Source organism: Dendrobates tinctorius, unplaced genomic scaffold (genome assembly GCF_039654945.1).
Source record: "Dendrobates tinctorius isolate UK_male_01 unplaced genomic scaffold, ASM3965494v1 ptg000099l, whole genome shotgun sequence".
NCBI lineage: Eukaryota > Metazoa > Chordata > Amphibia > Anura > Dendrobatidae > Dendrobates > Dendrobates tinctorius.
Genome location: NW_027361767.1, coordinates 2,312,283 through 2,332,327, shown reverse-complemented (window position 1 = coordinate 2,332,327; position 20,045 = coordinate 2,312,283). Strand labels below are relative to the sequence as shown.

The 20,045-nt window shown below is 48.6% G+C and overlaps 1 protein-coding gene across 4 annotated transcripts in view; it reads right to left on the bottom strand.

The window, feature by feature from the left end:
• The window catches only part of MAST1 (microtubule associated serine/threonine kinase 1), a 128,781-nt gene that overhangs the window by 9,834 nt on the left and 98,902 nt on the right, over positions 1 to 20,045 (bottom strand). For all 4 annotated transcript variants that reach the window (XM_073587424.1, XM_073587425.1, XM_073587428.1 and 1 more), the window contains 9 exons: positions 8,456 to 8,585; positions 8,312 to 8,376; positions 7,664 to 7,746; positions 6,193 to 6,401; positions 4,670 to 4,808; positions 4,083 to 4,215; positions 3,486 to 3,651; positions 3,276 to 3,377; positions 540 to 662 (listed from right to left, as the gene is read on the bottom strand). In XM_073587424.1, the coding sequence (XP_073443525.1) occupies positions 540 to 662; positions 3,276 to 3,377; positions 3,486 to 3,651; positions 4,083 to 4,215; positions 4,670 to 4,808; positions 6,193 to 6,401; positions 7,664 to 7,746; positions 8,312 to 8,376; positions 8,456 to 8,585 (1,150 nt within the window). The remainder of the gene's footprint in view (positions 1 to 539; positions 663 to 3,275; positions 3,378 to 3,485; positions 3,652 to 4,082; positions 4,216 to 4,669; positions 4,809 to 6,192; positions 6,402 to 7,663; positions 7,747 to 8,311; positions 8,377 to 8,455; positions 8,586 to 20,045) is intronic.

The window sequence follows — 20,045 nt, the reverse complement described above, 5'->3', positions numbered from 1 at the left end:
ATTGAAGCTATGGACTGGCCTGCCCGTTCCCCAGACCTGAATCTGATTGAGCACATCTAAGACATCATGTCTCGCTCCATCCACCAACATCACGTTGCACCACAGACTGTCCAGGATTTGGCAGATGCTTTAGTCCAGGTCTGGGAGGAGATCCCTCAGGAGACCATCCACCGCCTCATCAGGAGCACATCCAGGCATTGTACAGTAGGGAGGTCATACAGGCACGTGGAGGCCACACACAATACTGAGCATTATTTCCTTGTCATGAGGCATTTCCACTGGAGTTGGATCAGCCTGTAATTGGATTTTCCACTTTGATTTTGAGTATCATTCCAAATCCAGACCCCCATGGGATATTCATTTTGTTTTACATTGATAATTGTTATGTTTTATTGTTCTGAACACATTCCACTATGTAATGAATAAAAATTTGCAACTGGAATATTTCATTCAGAGATATCTAGGATGTGGTGTTTTAGTGTTCCCTTTATTTTTTTGAACAGTGTATATATAAATCATATCACAATTATTATTCTCACTGTCGAAGTAGCTGGTGTCGTCCTCAGCCTCCAAATGGGGAATAAATTCTGCCTTCTGCCTCAGCAAGCCATTCCAGTCCAGATCTGTGAAAAACTTGTGAGCCTTCACCTCAATAGCGCCACCTAGAGGCCAAACGGGGGGAGAATTAGGATTTATATCAATTAATTGTTGTTGTTTTTTTGCAGTTTTGTTTTTATTGTTGATGGAAGGTTTGTGACTGCCTTTTATGGATTTCTAAATTTACAAATATGTTATTAAACCATGTATAGTCCCAGATAGATAGATAGATAGATAGATAGATAGAAAGTTTGGGCACCCTTCGTCAAAATTTATGTTATTGTGAATGCTTAAGCAAGTTGATGAAATGATCTGTAGAGGGCCCAAAGCTAAAAATTACACCTTTCCTCTGTAGTTTGGGCAATATATATATATATATATATATATATATATATATATATATATATAGTCTTTTTTTTTTACATTTGTAACATTACAAAAAAGAAAATGGGCCAATGCAAAGGTTTGGGCACCCTCGGAGATTTGTATGCTCATAACTTTGACCAAGGTTTCAGACCTTAATTAGCCTGTTAGGGTTATGGCTTGTTCACTATCATCATTAGTAAAAGCCAGGTGATGCAAATTTCCCAGCGTTATAAAAATCCAGATACTTCTAACCTTGTATCAAAAAACAGCAGCCATGGGTTCTTATAAGCAGCTGTCCAGCACTCCGAAAATGGTGGAGAATCACAAAGCAGGAGAAGGCTATAAGAAGACAGCAAAGCGTTTTCAAGATGCCCTTTCCTCAGTTCAAAATTTAATTAAGAAATGGCAGGTTCCAGGAAAAGTGGAGGTCACGATAAGGGTTGGAAGACCAAGCACAATTTCAGTGAGAGCTGCACGTGGGATTGCTAGAAAGGTAAATCAGAACCCCCGCTTGACTTCAAAAGACCTTTAGAAAGATTTAGCAGACTCTGCAGTTGTGGTACATTGTTCTACTGTTCAGAGACACCTGCACAAATATGGCCTTCATGGAAGAGATATGAGAAGAAAACCTCTCCTGCATCCTCACTATAAAATTCAGCCTCAGATGTATGTAAAAGAACATCTAAACAAGCCTGATGCATTTTGGAAACAATTCCTGTGGATCGATGAAGGGATGTGTCTAGAAAAAAAGAGCGCAGAATTTCCAGAAAAGAACATCTCGCCAACCATTAAGTATAGGAGTGGATCAATCATGCATTGGGGTTGTTTTGCAGCCAATGGCAGAGGGAACATTTCACAGGAAGAGGGAAGAATGGAGTCAATGAAATTTCAACAAATTCTTGATGCAAACATAACACCATCTGTAAAGATGCTGAAGATGAAAAGAGGAAGAGGATGGCTGCTACACATAGAGAATGATCCTAAACACATGACAAAATCCACAATAGACGACCTCAAAAGGCACAAGCTGAAGGTTTTACAATGGCCCTAACAGTCCCCTGATCTGAACATCATTGAAAATCTGTAGTTAGACCTCAAAATAGCAGCGGATGGAAGACGACCCAGGAATCTCACAGAACGGGAGGAATTCTCCAAGGAAGAATGGATGAAAATCCCTCAAATAACAATTGAAAGACTCTTGTCTGGCTACAAAAAAGTTTACAAGCTGTGATAATAATTAGATAGATAGATGGATAGATAAACTTCTCAACACTGAAGGTACAATACCAAGAAAGTTGTGGAATTATGGAAATTACAGGGTGGATGATAATGATCTGTAAATGATGAAAAAATTGAAATAAAATGATTTAAAATGTGGATTTATTCAGTCTGGAGTCTGCGCCATGTGCAGAAATCCCAGCACTTACAGCCTCGGCTGCGCTCAGTGAGGTTATTAATGGTCGCCTGATGAAGGTTCTGCCGCTGAATGCACTTGGGCAAATCATCCGGACCCTCTGATGGCAGTTCCTGTGTAATCACTAACCAATGACATACATGCCAGATGTGCTTGATAGGAGACAAGTCTGGAGACGCTGCAGGCCATGGCACCACATTTAGGCCACGCAGGCTGCACACAGTAGCACGAGCAACATGCAGCCTGGCACTGTTGTGTTGAAAGCCTGGTCTCCCATGGAGCACACCGGGGACGTCATTGGTTGGTGAGAAAACACGAGCTGCCAGCGGAGGATCTTGATGATTTGCCCAAGTACATTCAGCATGGCACAACGTTCCTCAGACAAGTGATAGCAGCCGAGGCAGTAAGTGTGGGGATTTCTGCACCTGGATCATACTCCAGACTGAAGAAATACAGCTGTTTGGATCATTTTGTTCCCATGTTTTCATCATTTGCAGATCAGTATTGTCTCCATCCAGTGATCTCCATAACTCCACTATTTTTCCTGCTCGGTATTACAATTTCAGTGTTGAGGAGAGTATGACCAGAAATATCACAGGAGGGGCAGAAACATGTCAATGATTAGTTTTATTCCCCAGTAATCTGGAGCATCTGATAATTCAGCATGACCCCCTGATTATGCAGGATTATAGCGACTGAACCGTAATAGGTGCTGGTCCAGCACTTTTATAATTCCAGGCTTGCACACTCATGCAAAATGGAAATTTAACTTTGCAGAATTTAATTATGAGCGGAAGTTTCTATCCGAGGAAAGATGTTTAGAATTTGCTGACTTTTGCAGATAATGCGAAGCAGAATTATCAGTGGTGTCTAGAGGGAGTGTGCGTGCACGTCTCACCTGTGCCGAGCCGGAGTAAGGGGTCCGTCTGCAGCAGGCTGGAGATGAGATTCTGGGCATCTGCTGGTAAGGCCTCCTCACCCTCCGGCCAGACAATGTCATCTAGATGAGAGGGAGTACAGACATGTGGGCAATGGATGACAGATACGTCTCATGGACAGTCATTGTGGGGCTAGAAACAAACCCATAGAAATCGGTCTGTATGCTCACCACTGATCACCTGACCAAACAGCTCTTCGGGGGTGTCGCCAAAGAACGGGACACAGCCCACAAGGAACTCATACAAGATGATGCCCATTGCCCACCAGTCCACCGGCTTTCCGTAGCCCTGACGCAGGATTACCTCTGGTGCTATGTACTCCGGTGTCCCACACACCTAGAAGGATTTACAAGAGGAAAATCATGGCATCTGCCCCTCTCACAACAGGGTGATACATAGGAGGGAGGAACTGTGTGACATAAAGTCTGTTCTCCTACGACAGGGTGACACGGATAGGAGGGAGGATCGGCATTAAGTGGAGTCAGCTCCTTTTACTATGGGGTGACAGACAGGAGGGAGGAGCTATGTGACATGGAGTTGGCTCCTCCCACCACACGATGATACAGTCAGGAGGGAGGAGCTATGTGACATGGAGTCGGCTCCTCCCACCACAGGGTGACAAGGTCAGGAGGGAGGAGCTATGTGACATGGAGTCGGCTCCTCCCACCACATGGTGATACAGTCAGGAGGGAGGAGCTATGTGACATGGAGTCTGCCCCTCTCACCACAGGGTGACACCCCAGAGGGGTTACACACACCAGACTCACCTGTTTGTCCAGGAATTCTCTGGCTTCACTTTCAACGTGTCCTTCATATAAATTAGTAGTGAGATTCATGAGCCCCATTTTAGATAGGCCAAAGTCAGTGAGCTTCACGTGGCCCATTGAAGTTATTAAGAGACTTTGAGGATGAAAGAAGAAGGAAAAAACATTAAGGCACAGAACATGAAGAGAAGACACCACAGAGCCACCCACGAAAGGAGGTTTGTACAAGGAAGACATGACCCACAGGATGCAGGCTGGTTGCTAGGGATCTGCTGCCCGACAACCTCATATAACTAAAGATGGTTGTCAAGCAGTGTTCCCCTAGCAACCAGTCTCCCAAATGACTAAGGCCGGTTTCACACACCCGCATTTCACAGTTCCAGAACAGGCCGACCAATGGTTTTGTGACCCACGCTCTCCAATCTATGTCATATCATGTAGACCTATGAGGCTGATGATTATTTCGGGGCAGTAAACCCATGGACCACTTGGACATGGCAGTCCATAGTCATGCCATAAAACGGGTGATTTGTGAAACCAGCCTTAGGTATTCATTTTTTAGCTGTATGTGTGAACACAGCTCTACTCACTTATCTGGTTTCAGATCCCGGTGGACGATCCCGTAATTATGTAGGTACTCCAAGGCCAGGACCGTCTCAGCAAAGTATAAGCGCGCCATCTCCAGAGGGAGAGCACCAATGTGTTTCAGGAGAGTGGCACAGTCACCCCCTGCCGGGCATAAGATGAGAAAACAGAGTGAGAACCAGGAGGCCGAGGTGTCATGAAAACCAGGAGGCCGTGGTGTTGTGAGAACCAGAAGGCAAGAGGTGTTGTGAGGACCAAGAGGAAGAGGTGTCATGAGAACCAGGAGGCTGAGGTGTCATGAGAACCAGGAGGCAGAGGTGTCATGAGAACCAGGAGGCAGAGGTGTCATGAGAACCAGGAGGCAGAGGTGTCATAAGAACCAGTAAGTAGAGGTGTCATGAGATCCAGGAGGTAGAGGTGTCATGAGGACTAGGAGGCAGAGGTGTCATGAGAACGAGGAGGAAGAGGTGTCGTGAAAACCAGGAAGTAGAGGTGTCATGAGAACCAGGAGGTTGAGGTGTCGTGAGAACCAGGAGGTAGAGGTGTCATGAGAACCAAGAGGCAGAGGTGTCATGAGAACCAGGAGGTAAAAGTGTCCTGAGAACCAGGAGGTAGAGGTGTTGTGAGAACCAAGAGGCAGATGTGTCATGAGAATCAGAAGGCAGAGGTGTCGTGAGAACCAAGAGGTAGAGGTGTCGTGAGCACCAAGAGGCAGAGGTGTCGTGAGCACCAAGAGGCAGAGGTGTTGTGAGAACCAAGAGGCAGAGGTGTCCTGAGAACCAGGTGGCAGAGGTGTCCTGAGAACCAGGAGGCAGAGGTGTCCTGAGAACCAGGAGGCAGAGGTGTCCTGAGAACCAGGAGGCAGAGGTGTCCTGAGAACCAGGAGGGAGAGGTGTCATGAGAACCAGGAGGCAGAGGTGTTGTGAGAACCAGGAGGAAGAGGTGTCCCAACAATCAAGAGGCAGAGGTGTGATGAGAACCAGGAGGCAAAGATGTTGTGAGAACCAGTAGGCAGAGGCATTGTGAGAACCAGGAGGTAGAGGTGTCCTGAGAACCAGGAGGAAGAATTGTCCTGAGAACCAGGAGGCAGAGATGTCATGAGAACTAGGAGGCAGAGGTGTCATGAGAACTAGGAGGCAGAGGTGTCATGAGAACTAGGAGGCAGAGGTGTCGTGAGAACCAGGAGGCAGAGGTGTTGTGAGAACCAGGAGGCAGAGGTGTCGTGAGAACCAGGAGGCCGAAGTGTCGTGAGAACCAGGAGGCCGAAGTGTCGTGAGAACCAGGAGTCAGAGGTGTCGTGAGAACCAGGAGTGAGAGGTGTCGTGAGAACCAGGAGTCAGAGATGTCGTGAGTATGATGAGGTGGAATTGTCTGTCAAACAGCTTCTTTGTGCCTTTCATTATGTCAGTACAGAAGGTACAGGGGGGTGGTAAGTATCAAGGTGGTTTCCCTCTGGGTACCTCCAATATGTGTACAGCCCGCTGAACTGAAATATTTCTATTAATGTCCACAACATTGCATATCTCACCTTCCACGTATTCCATGACCATGCACAGGTGTCTCCGAGTCTGGAAGGAACAGAACATGCTGACCACAAATGGGTTCTGCGCGAACGTCAGGATGTCTCGCTCAACGAAGGCCTGGTGCACCTGATTCCTCAGCAGCAAGTTCTGCTTGTTGATTTTTTTCATGGCAAATCGTTGGCGGGTCTCCCGATGCCGGACCAGATACACAGCTCTGTAAGGGGAAAGACCATGACCCAAAGCCAGAAAATCACAGATCAACCTAAATGTCAACCTGCCGCCATATCTTCCCTGCTTGTATCTCTGAGCTCAGGCCTCAGAGCTTGGTATCTTACTAATGCTAACCTTGTAGGACGGTCCAGAATACGTTGGGTTTGTAAACACACAGTTAAAGGGGTTGTCCACCTTTGAGGTCCTTTTATTGTCACTTAAATGCACTTAAAATGGGCTTAAATTAATATTTTCTATAGGGTTTCATTAAAAATCGTGCACTGTTTGTCTTTTCCAGACTCTTCCAGATTCAGCAAGACTGGAGTTCTGCACCGTGCGCTGGAGTAAGGAGCACAGATTCATTAAGAGACATGCGCTGCTGCAAGAAAGGCACTGTAGTCAGAAGTTGGCGTACATTGATGTCGCAAATCAGGACTGGTGTAAGAAAAAAGAAATCACAAAAGTTTTGCGCCATTCCGTGTTGCTCATAAAAGGTGCAAAGCAATTTCACGCCAGAAAAACATTAAAACGTGCTTGATCTATCGGGCCTATGTTTCCCTACACAATCAACTTTGATGTGGTCTGCTGAGAGGAGTGCAAATATAGAAATATAAGCACTGGAAACTCTCCTGTTAGTATGAGCTCACTGACGGATTCTCAGATAACTCATACTGCAGTCAGGTTATGGAAGGCAAATGAAGCAAATTGTTTAATGAAACTCAATTGCAAAAAAAATGGATTTTAGCCCCAATTCCGTGTATTTAAAGGGAACCTGTCATGTCCCTAGTTGCTATTAACCTGCAGATATGGGGTGAATCTGTGGGTAAATAGTGCTACAATGCTACCATCTCTATGACTGAAAGCCGGCGGCTCTCAGGAGGAATAACGCTCATTTCCTCCCGGTAGCTGCACTTTCAATTTGGGGCAATGAAAGAGTCCCTTTAAATTAAAAAAAAAAGTTTCCAGATTTGGACAACCCCCTTTAATGTAATATTTATGAGGACTATCCGAGAGGTTTTTGTTTCTTTTGTCACTATCTGACAGTGTGAAGTCCTAGTAGCAGTTATAGGACATTACTCTGTGTCCCGCCTGTGAAGGAGGCAGCCCTTTCCCCCCTCTCTCAGCAGGAAGTCTCAGCAGTCGGCTAATCAGCTGCTACGGTCAATGTGAAGGTGTATTACTGAGTGACCCTCACTTTTCTATGTTCTCCATTTCTACACCCCTGTATGGTGCTCTGCTATGTCGGGTCATTTCTGATCCACTCACCCATAGGCGCCATTGCTGATAAGTTTAATGTTTTCAAAATCGCTCTCCTCGGGGGGTCTTATTGGCTTAGAGGCTCCTTTTCCCTAAATAAAGTATGAAAGTCGGAGTGTTAAACACGCGTGTTTGGAGGTAGGGAGAATTGATATGGACCCAATAAGAAGCCATTTTTTTTTTACTTAAATGCGTATTTTTTAGACTAAAAATCATTTTTGCAATAGGGTTTCTGTAAAAATCTTGCACCGTTTGGTTTTCACAGGTTGCAGAATGAATTCATTGAGTATCTGTCAGTGAGCTTTGGGAGTTTGTACCTCTTTTATCTGTCTTTTTCTGAGTTCCTGACAGTTGATTTAAGACTACGCCACTTTGATGTGGTCTGTGTTGATAAATCAGCAAAGACAGATAGACTCTTAAAGCTCACTGATAGATTCTCGGTTAACTCATTCTGCAGCCAGCAATGTGCAGGGAAAGAAAAAAATAAGAATGTAAAAGCCAAATGGTGCCAAATATTTAATGAGAACTGATTGCAAAAAATTATTTTAGCACAAAATACATGCATTTAAGTTAAAAAAAAAAAAATCTTCAAAAATTCCCCAAAAGTTGTCTACGTCATTTAATGAAGCATCGACGGAGCGGGATACTGTTTCTTACCTCTCCGGTATCTTCACTCTCTGGTGTGTGTGTTTCCAAGGTAAGAGGTTCTTCAGCAGCTACCTCTGTAGAGGAATACGCCTCTGGTTACAGAATAAACTGCGCAGTACACACCAGTAATGGAGGCCGTGAAAGGGACTCTACCTGGGAACGGGTCTCTTGTGAGTCCCAGCTGGCGCAGGATGTATTGTGGTATGTCCGTCTTAAGGTTCCCTTCCTTCACCTGGTCCTCAGCTGCTTCCAGTAGGTGATAAAACTCCTCAGGGTTAAATTCCTGCAAATGAAAAATTGCCCCAATATTAATTATTACATTCTCTGTTAGATCTCAGAAAACATCATCAAATCTCCCTATGATCCTGTAGATCAAGTCCTTCACAGTGCTGGCCCTTTAAATAAGCCTTGTACAGCACTACGATGGTGCAGGCTCAAGTGCTGAATCTGCACCATCCGCAGAAGATGATACTTTACGCTACATAGATGCAAAACCCGGGATCAGGGATAACTCCAATTACAGCTGTATAACCCCTTAGATGCCACGATCAACAGCGAATACGGCATCTAAACAGTTTGCCAAATGAAAGTGGGCTTTGTTGTCTCCTTATTTGTCTCTCAATTACGGGGTGCCGATAGATTGTCATGAAAGCTGAACCCCCCTCCGGTCTCCCATCCTATGACACCATGCAATTCAGCCTGCAAAATGCCACTTAAAATTGCACTATTATATAAAACAATATAAAAAATACGTGTATTTCTTATCACCAGGAGAGAAAAAACAACACAAATTATGAAATTATCGTGTAATATAACCTGTACAGTGAACACTATATGAAGAAAAAATTAGGCCAGAATTGCTGTTTTTTTTTATTTTGCCTTTCGCTGGAACAAAAATGTCAAAACTACACACAATCCCTGGACAGAGAGATAGGAAATCTCTATGTGGGGGAAGCAGGACTCACAGGTTTCTCCATTAGTGGGTGTAAGAGGCAGGACTCACAGGTTTTCTCTATTAGTGGGTGGAAGAGGCAGGACTCACAGGCTTTCTCTATTAGTGGGTGGAAGAGGCAGGACTCACAAGCTTTCTCTATTAGTGGGTGGAAGAAGCAGGACTCACAGGCTTTCTCTATTAGTGGGTGGAAGAAGCAGGACTCACAGGCTTTCTCTATTAGTGGGTGGAAGAAGCAGGACTCACAGGCTTTCTCCATTAGTGGGTGGAAGAGGCAGGACTCACAGGCTTTCTCTATTAGTGGGTGGAAGAGGCAGGACTCACAAGCTTTCTCTATTAGTGGGTGGAAGAAGCAGGACTCACAAGCTTTCTCTATTAGTAGGTGGAAGAGGCAGGACTCACAGGCTTTCTCTATTAGTGGGTGGAAGAAGCAGGACTCACAGGCTTTCTCTATTAGTGGGTGGAAGAAGCAGGACTCACAGGCTTTCTCCATTAGTGGGTGGAAGAGGCAGGACTCACAGGCTTTCTCTATTAGTGGGTGGAAGAGGCAGGACTCACAAGCTTTCTCTATTAGTGGGTGGAAGAAGCAGGACTCACAAGCTTTCTCTATTAGTAGGTGGAAGAGGCAGGACTCACAAGCTTTCTCTATTAGTGGGTGGAAGAAGCAGGACTCATAGGCTTTCTCTATTAGTGGGTGGAAGAAGCAGGATTCACAGTCTTTTGTCATACATCGGTGTGGAAGGCAGGACTCACAGGTAGTAGTGTAGTAGAATTAGGACTCATAGGCTTTTACTATGTGTGGGTGACAGAAGCAGGACTCACGGGTAGTGATGGGCGAACCCCTGGATGTTCGAGTCAAGCAGGTTTGGCCAAACAGTTAAAAAAAAGTTTGGTTCGGGTACCAGAACAGTACTCAAATCCTAACCCTGATCCCATTTACTTGAATGGGGGGCCCCAAACATCCAGTGTTTGCCACGCTGTCACCATAGTGAAATTCCCCCCAGTGAACTCGCTTCTGCATCGTGAGACTTTTTCACATGTGCTAGTGGGGATCTCACAGAGGTCACTGGAATTCAGCCCGGCTGGGAACGCAGCCTCAGTGATCGGCAGTAACCTCGATGATGTCACCGCTGGTCACTGATGCTGCGCTCGCAGCAGCTCATTCCCCAGTGGTTCTCAGCCTGGACAGTCGCATCTTGGCCCCATCCAGGTAAAAACTGTATATCCCCAGAAATAGATTACGGCGTGGGACTGAACAACAAAGGAAATTTTGTTGTTTTTTGTTTTGTTTTTTTACAGGAGACGAGGACTTCAATAGAATGAGCGTTAGGTGATTATAACTGTGTTTGTTATCTATATATATAGAAGTGAATGTTTGTACAGTATGTGTTTGTGTATCACCAACCAATCACGAAGCATCTTTCATTTACCTGAGCTGTTTAAAAGAAGCTGAGCTGTGCTTGATTGCTATAAGCAACAGTTTTCCTTGCAACCAATCACTAAGCAAAGAAGCTGAGCTGTGACTGGTTGGTTTGAGCAACAGTTTTCTCACTCCAGACAACACCTCAGCAGACAGTGACTGGGTGGAAGAAATCTAGCATCCCTGGGAACATTGTCTGCCCCCCAGAAAGGAGCAGCGAGCACATGACAGAAATGAATCACCCCCTCCCGTGTCTATATACCATCACACATCCTCCATGCCATAGGCACATCTTCCCTCTAAAAGGGAACATTGGTATTGAAGTCAGGGCAAATCCATACAGCGCTTCGGTTTTGACCCCAGGCCTCTCTTAAAGGGATCCCCGGTATGGAAGTTAGGATGTGGGAAATTAGGGGTAGTAGTCCGGCAGCTGTGACGGGATGATGAGGGATATTAGGGGTAGTAGTCCGGTGGCTCTGGCTGATGGGATGATGTGGGATATTAGTGGTAGTAGTCCGGCAGCTGTGACGGGATGATGAGGGATATTAGGGGTAGTAGTCCGGTGGCTCTGGCTAATGGGATGATGTGGGATATTAGGGATAGTAGTCCGGTGGCTCTGGATGACGGGATGATGTGGGATATTAGGGGTAGTAGTCCGGTGGCTCTGGCTGACGGGGCGATGTGGGATATTAGGGGTAGTAGTCCGGTGGCTCTGGCTGACGGGACGATGTGGGATATTAGGGGTAGTAGTCCGGTGGCTCTGGCTGACGGGATGATGTGGGATATTAGGGGTAGTAGTCCGGTGGCTCTGGCTGACGGGATGATGTGGGATATTAGTGGTAGTTGTCCGGTGGCTCTGGTTGACGGGATGATGTGGGATATTAGGGGTAGTAGTCCGGTGGCTCTGGCTGACGGGATGATGTGGGATATTAGTCCGATGGCTTTGGCTGACGGAATGATGTGGGATATTAGTGGTAGTTGTCCGGTGGCTCTGGCTGACGGGATGATGTGGGATATTAGGGGTAGTAGTCCGGTGGCTCTGGCTGACGGGATGATGTGGGATATTAGTCCGATGGCTTTGGCTGACGGAATGATGTGGGATATTAGTGGTAGTTGTCCGGTGGCTCTGGCTGATGGGATGATGTGAGATATTAGGGGTAGTAGTCCGGTGGCTCTGGCTGACGGGATGATGTGGGATATTAGTGGTAGTTGTCCGGTGGCTCTGGTTGACGGGATGATGTGGGATATTAGGGGTAGTAGTCCGGTGGCTCTGGCTGACGGGATGATGTGGGATATTAGTCCGATGGCTTTGGCTGACGGAATGATGTGGGATATTAGTGGTAGTTGTCCGGTGGCTCTGGCTGACGGGATGATGTGGGATATTAGGGGTAGTAGTCCGGTGGCTCTGGCTGACGGGATGATGTGGGATATTAGTCCGATGGCTTTGGCTGACGGAATGATGTGGGATATTAGTGGTAGTTGTCCGGTGGCTCTGGCTGATGGGATGATGTGGGATATTAGTTGTAGTAGTCTGGTAGCTCTGGCTAATGGGATGATGTGGGATATTAGGGGTAGTAGTCCAGTTGCTCTGACGGGATGATGTGGGATATTAGGGGTAGTAGTCCGATGGCTCTGGCTGACGGGATGATGTGGGATATTAGTTGTAGTAGTCCGGTGGCTCTGGCTGACGGGATGATGTGGGATATTAGGGGTAGTAGTCCAGTGACTCTGACGGGATGATGTGGGATATTAGGGGTAGTAGTCCGGTGGCTCTGGATGACGGGATGATGTGGGATATTAGTGGTAGTTGTCCGGTGGCTCTGGATGACGGGATGATGTGGGATATTAGGAGTAGTAGTCCGGTGGCTCTGGATGACGGGATGATGTGGGATATTAGTCCGATGGCTTTGGCTGACGGAATGATGTGGAATATTAGTCGTAGTTGTCCGGTGGCTCTGGCTGACGGGATGATGTGGGATATTAGGGGTAGTAGTCCAGTTGCTCTGACGGGATGATGTGGGATATTAGGGGTAGTAGTCCCATGGCTCTGGCTGACGGGATGATGTGGGATATTAGTTGTAGTAGTCCAGTGACTCTGACGGGATGATGTGGGATATTAGGGGTAGTAGTCCAGTTGCTCTGACGGGATGATGTGGGATATTAGGGGTAGTAGTCCGGTGGCTCTGGCTGACGGGATGATGTGGGATATTAGGGGTAGTAGTCCAGTGACTCTGACGGGATGATGTGGGATATTAGGGGTAGTAGTCCGGTGGCTCTGGATGACGGGATGATGTGGGATATTAGGGGTAGTAGTCCGGTGGCTCTGGCTGACGGGGCGATGTGGGATATTAGTCCGATGGCTTTGGCTGACGGAATGATGTGGGATATTAGTGGTAGTTGTCCGGTGGCTCTGGCTGACGGGATGATGTGGGATATTAGTGGTAGTAGTCCGGTGGCTCTGACGGGATGATGTGGGATATTAGGGGTAGTAGTCCGGTGGCTCTGGCTGACGGGATGATGTGGGATATTAGGGGTAGTAGTCCAGTGGCTCTGACGGGACGATGTGGGATATTAGGGATAGTAGGATGTGGGATATTAGGGGTAGTAGTCCAGTGACTGACGGGATGATGTCGGATATTAGGGGTAGTTGTCCGGTGGCTCTGGCTGACGGGATGATGTCGGATATTAGGGGTAGTAGTCCAGTGGCTCTGACGGGATGATGTGGGATATTAGGGGTAGTAGTCCGGTAGCTCTGGCTGATGGGATGATGTGGGATATTAGTGGTAGTAGTCTGGTGGCTCTGGCTGACGGGATGATGTGGGATATTAGGGGTAGTAGTCCGGTGGCTCTTGCTGATGGGATGAAGTGAGATATTAGGGGTAGTAGTCCGGTGGCTCTGGCTGACGGGATGATGTGGGATATTAGGGGTAGTAGTCCGGTGGCTCTTGCTGATGGGATGATGTGAGATATTAGGGGTAGTAGTCTGGTGGCTCTTGCTGATGGGATGATGTGAGATATTAGGGGTAGTAGTCCAGTGGCTCTGACGGGATGATGTGGGATATTAGGGGTAGTAGTCCGGTGGCTCTGGCTGACGGGAAGATGTGGGATATTAGGGGTAGTAGTCCAGTGGCTCTGACGGGACGATGTGGGATATTAGGGATAGTAGTCCGGTGGCTCTGGCTGACGGGATGATGTGGGATATTAGTGGTAGTAGTCCGGTGGCTCTGACGGGATGATGTGAGATATTAGGGGTAGTAGTCCGGTGGCTCTGGCTGACGGGATGATGTGGGATATTAGGGGTAGTAGTCCGGTGGATCTGGATGACGGGATGATGTGGGATATTAGGGGTAGTAGTCCGGTGGCTCTGGCTGACGGGATGATGTGGGATATTAGGGGTAGTAGTCCAGTGGCTCTGACGGGATGATATGGGATATTAGGGGTAGTTGTCCGGTGGCTCTGGCTGACGGGATGATGTGGGATATTAGGGGTAGTAGTCCAGTGACTCTGACGGGATGATGTGGGATATTAGGGGTAGTAGTCCGGTGGCTCTGGCTGACGGGATGATGTGGGATATTAGGGGTAGTAGTCCAGTGGCTCTGACGGGATGATATGGGATATTAGGGGTAGTTGTCCGGTGGCTCTGGCTGACGGGATGATGTGGGATATTAGGGGTAGTAGTCCAGTGACTCTGACGGGATGATGTGGGATATTAGGGGTAGTAGTCCAGTGACTCTGACGGGATGATGTGGGATATTAGTGGTAGTTGTCCGGTGGCTCTGGATGACGGGATGATGTGGGATATTAGGGGTAGTTGTCCGGTGGCTCTGGCTGACGGGATGATGTGGGATATTAGGGGTAGTAGTCCAGTGACTCTGACGGGATGATGTGGGATATTAGGGGTAGTAGTCCAGTGACTCTGACGGGATGATGTGGGATATTAGTGGTAGTTGTCCGGTGGCTCTGGATGACGGGATGATGTGAGATATTAGGGGTAGTAGTCCGGTGGCTCTGGATGACGATATTAGTCCGATGGCTTTGGTTGACGGAATGATGTGGGATATTAGGGGTAGTTGTCTGGTGGCTCTGGCTGACGGGATGATGTGGGATATTAGGGGTAGTAGTCCGGTGGCTCTGGCTGATGGGATGATGTGGGATATTAGTTGTAGTAGTCTGGTGGCTCTGGCTAATGGGATGATGTGGGATATTAGGGGTAGTAGTCCAGTTGCTCTGACGGGATGATGTGGGATATTAGGGGTAGTAGTCCGATGGCTCTGGCTGACGGGATGATGTGGGATATTAGTTGTAGTAGTCCGGTGGCTCTGGCTGACGGGATGATGTGGGATATTAGGGGTAGTAGTCCAGTGACTCTGACGGGATGATGTGGGATATTAGGGGTAGTAGTCCGGTGACTGACGGGATGATGTCGGATATTAGGGGTAGTTGTCCGGTGGCTCTGGCTGACGGGATGATGTGGGATATTAGGGGTAGTAGTCCAGTGGCTCTGACGGGATGATGTGGGATATTAGGGGTAGTAGTCCGGTAGCTCTGGCTGATGGGATGATGTGGGATATTAGGGGTAGTAGTCCGGTGGCTCTTGCTGATGGGATGATGTGAGATATTAGGGGTAGTAGTCTGGTGGCTCTTGCTGATGGGATGATGTGAGATATTAGGGGTAGTAGTCCGGTGGCTCTGACGGGATGATGTGGGATATTAGGGGTAGTAGTCCGGTGGCTCTGGCTGACGGGAAGATGTGGGATATTAGGGGTAGTAGTCCAGTGGCTCTGACGGGATGATGTGGGATATTAGGGGTAGTAGTCCGGTGGCTCTGGCTGACGGGAAGATGTGGGATATTAGGGGTAGTAGTCCAGTGGCTCTGACGGGACGATGTGGGATATTAGGGATAGTAGTCCGGTGGCTCTGGCTGACGGGATGATGTGGGATATTAGTGGTAGTAGTCCGGTGGCTCTGACGGGATGATGTGAGATATTAGGGGTAGTAGTCCGGTGGCTCTGGCTGACGGGATGATGTGGGATATTAGGGGTAGTAGTCCGGTGGATCTGGATGACGGGATGATGTGGGATATTAGGGGTAGTAGTCCGGTGGCTCTGGCTGACGGGATGATGTGGGATATTAGGGGTAGTAGTCCAGTGGCTCTGACGGGATGATATGGGATATTAGGGGTAGTTGTCCGGTGGCTCTGGCTGACGGGATGATGTGGGATATTAGGGGTAGTAGTCCAGTGACTCTGACGGGATGATGTGGGATATTAGGGGTAGTAGTCCGGTGGCTCTGGCTGACGGGATGATGTGGGATATTAGGGGTAGTAGTCCAGTGACTCTGACGGGATGATATGGGATATTAGGGGTAGTTGTCCGGTGGCTCTGGCTGACGGGATGATGTGGGATATTAGGGGTAGTAGTCCAGTGACTCTGACGGGATGATGTGGGATATTAGGGGTAGTAGTCCAGTGACTCTGACGGGATGATGTGGGATATTAGTGGTAGTTGTCCGGTGGCTCTGGATGACGGGATGATGTGGGATATTAGTGGTAGTTGTCCGGTGGCTCTGGATGACGGGATGATGTGAGATATTAGGGGTAGTAGTCCGGTGGCTCTGGATGACGGGATGATGTGGGATATTAGTCCGATGGCTTTGGCTGACGGAATGATGTGGGATATTAGGGGTAGTTGTCTGGTGGCTCTGGCTGACGGGATGATGTGGGATATTAGGGGTAGTAGTCCGGTGGCTCTGGCTGATGGGATGATGTGGGATATTAGTTGTAGTAGTCTGGTGGCTCTGGCTAATGGGATGATGTGGGATATTAGGGGTAGTAGTCCAGTTGCTCTGACGGGATGATGTGGGATATTAGGGGTAGTAGTCCGATGGCTCTGGCTGACGGGATGATGTGGGATATTAGTTGTAGTAGTCCGGTGGCTCTGGCTGACGGGATGATGTGGGATATTAGGGGTAGTAGTCCAGTGACTCTGACGGGATGATGTGGGATATTAGGGGTAGTCCGGTGGCTCTGGATGACGGGATGATGTGGGATATTAGGGGTAGTAGTCCGGTGGCTCTGGCTGACGGGGCGATGTGGGATATTAGTCCGATGGCTCTGGCTGACGGGATGATGTGGGATATTAGTGGTAGTTGTCCGGTGGCTCTGGCTGACGGGATGATGTGGGATATTAGTTGTAGTAGTCTGGTGGCTCTGGCTGATGGGATGATGTGGGATATTAGGGGTAGTAGTCCGGTGGCTCTGGCTGATGGGATGATGTGGGATATTAGGGGTAGTAGTCCGGTGGCTCTGGCTGACGGGATGATGTGGGATATTAGGGGTAGTAGTCCGGTGGCTCTGGCTGACGGGACGATGTGGGATATTAGGGGTAGTGGTACGGTGGCTCTGGCTGACGGGATGATGTGGGATATTAGGCGTTGTAGTCCGGTGGCTCTGGCTGACGAGATGATGTGGGATATTAGGGGTAGTAGTCCGGTGGCTCTGGCTAATGGGATGATGTGGGATATTAGGGGTAGTAGTCCGGTGGCTCTGGCTGACGAGATGATGTGGGATATTAGGGGTAGTAGTCCGGTGGCTCTGGCTAATGGGATGATGTAGGATATTAGGGGTAGTAGTCCGGTGGCTCTGGATGACGGGATGATGTGGGATATTAGTCCGATGGCTTTGGCTGACGGAATGATGTGGGATATTAGGGGTAGCTGTCCGATGGCTTTGGCTGACGGGATGATGTGGGATATTAGGGGTAGTAGTCCGGTGGCTCTGGCTGACGGGATGATGTGGGATATTAGGGGTAGTAGTCCGGTGGCTCTGGCTGACGGGACGATGTGGGATATTAGGGGTAGTAGTACGGTGGCTCTGGCTGACGGGATGATGTGGGATATTAGGCGTAGTAGTCCGGTGGCTCTGTCGGGATGATGTGGGATATTAGGGGTAGTAGTCCGGTGGCTCTGACGGGATGATGTGGGATATTAGGGGTAGTAGTCCGGTGGCTCTGGCTGACGGGATGATGTGGGATATTAGGGGTAGTAGTCCGGTAGCTCTGGCTGATGGGATGATGTGGGATATTAGTGGTAGTAGTCTGGTGGCTCTGGCTGATGGGATGATGTGGGATATTATGGGTAGTATTCCGGTGGATCTGGATGACGGGATGATGTGGGATATTAGGGGTAGTAGTCCAGTGGCTCTGACGGGATGATGTGGGATATTAGGGGTAGTTGTCCGGTGGCTCTGGCTGACGGGATGATGTGGGATATTAGGGGTAGTAGTCCGGTGGCTCTGGCTGACAGGATGATGTGGGATATTAGGGGTAGTAGTCCAGTGGCTCTGACTGGAAGATGTGGGATATTAGGGGTAGTAGTCCGGTGGCTCTGGCTGATGGGATGATGTGGGATATTAGGGGTAGTAGTCCGGTGGCTCTGGCTGACAGGATGATGTCAGATATTAGGGGTAGTAGTCCGGTAGCTCTGGCTGATGGGATGATGTGGGATATTAGTGCTAGTAGTCTGGTGGCTCTGGCTGACGGGATGATGTGGGATATTAGGGGTAGTAGTCCGGTGGCTCTTGCTGATGGGATGATGTGAGATATTAGGGGTAGTCGTCCGGTGGCTCTTGCTGATGGGATGATGTGAGATATTAGGGGTAGTAGTCTGGTGGCTCTTGCTGATGGGATGATGTGAGATATTAGGGGTAGTAGTCCGGTGGCTCTTGCTGATGGGATGATGTGAGATATTAGGGGTAGTAGTCCAGTGGCTCTGACGGGATGATGTGGGATATTAGGGGTAGTAGTCCGGTGGCTCTGGCTGACGGGATGATGTGGGATATAAGGGGTAGTAGTCCAGTGGATCTGGATGACGGGATGATGTGGGATATTAGGGGTAGTAGTCTGGTGGCTCTGGCTGACGGGATGATGTGGGATATTAGGGGTAGTAGTCCGGTGGCTCTTGCTGATGGGATGATGTGAGATATTAGGGGTAGTAGTCCGGTGGCTCTTGCTGATGGGATGATGTGAGATATTAGGGGTAGTAGTCTGGTGGCTCTTGCTGATGGGATGATGTGAGATATTAGGGGTAGTAGTCCAGTGGCTCTGACGGGATGATGTGGGATATTAGGGGTAGTAGTCCGGTGGCTCTGGCTGACGGGATGATGTGGGATATAAGGGGTAGTAGTCCGGTGGATCTGGATGACGGGATGATATGGGATATTAGGGGTAGTAGTCCGGTGGCTCTGGCTGACGGGATGATGTGGGATATTAGGGGTAGTAGTCCGGTGGCTCTTGCTGATGGGATGATGTGAGATATTAGGGGTAGTAGTCTGGTGGCTCTGGCTGACGGGATGTTGTGGGATATTAGGGGTAGTAGTCCGGTGGCTCTTGCTGATGGAATGATGTGAGATATTAGTGGTAGTAGTCCGGTGGCTCTTGCTGATGGGATGATGTGGGATATTAGGGGTAGTAGTCCGGTGGCTCTTGCTGATGGGATGATGTGAGATATTAGTGGTAGTAGTCCGGTGGCTCTTGCTGATGGGATGATGTGAGATATTAGGGGTAGTAGTCCGGTGGCTCTGGCTGACGGGATGATGTGGGATATTAGGGGTAGTTGTCCGGTGGCTCTGGCTGACGGGATGATGTGGGATATTAGGGGTAGTAGTCTGGTGGCTCTTGCTGATGGGATGATGTGGGATATTAGGGGTAGTAGTCCAGTGGCTCTTGCTGATGGGATGATGTGGGATATTAGGGGTAGTTGTCCGTTGGCTCTGGCTGATGGGATGATGTGAGATATTAGGGGTAGTAGTCCAGTGGCTCTTGCTGATGGAATGATGTGAGATATTAGGGGTAGTAGTCCGGTGGCTCTGGCTGACGGGATGATGTGGGATATTAGGGGTAGTAGTCCGGTGGCTCTGGCTGACGGGATGATGTGGGATATTAGGGGTAGTAGTCCGGTGGCTCTGGCTGACGGGATGATGTGGGATATTAGGGGTAGTAGTCCGGTGGCTCTGGCTGACGGGATGATGTGGGATATTAGGGGTAGTAGTCCGGTGGCTCTGGCTGACGGGATGATGTGGGATATTAGGGGTAGTAGTCCGGTGGCTCTGGCTGATGGGATGATGTGAGATATTAGGGGTAGTAGCCCGGTGGCTCTGGCTGACGGGATGATGTGGGATATTAGGGGTAGTAGTCCGGTGGCTCTGGCTGATGGGATGATGTGAGATATTAGGGGTAGTAGTCTGGTGGCTCTTGCTGACAGGATGATGTGGGATATTAGGGGTAGTAGTCCGGTGGCTCTGGCTGACGGGATGATGTGGGATATTAGGGGTAGTAGTCCGGTGGCTCTGGCTGACGGGATGATGTGGGATATTA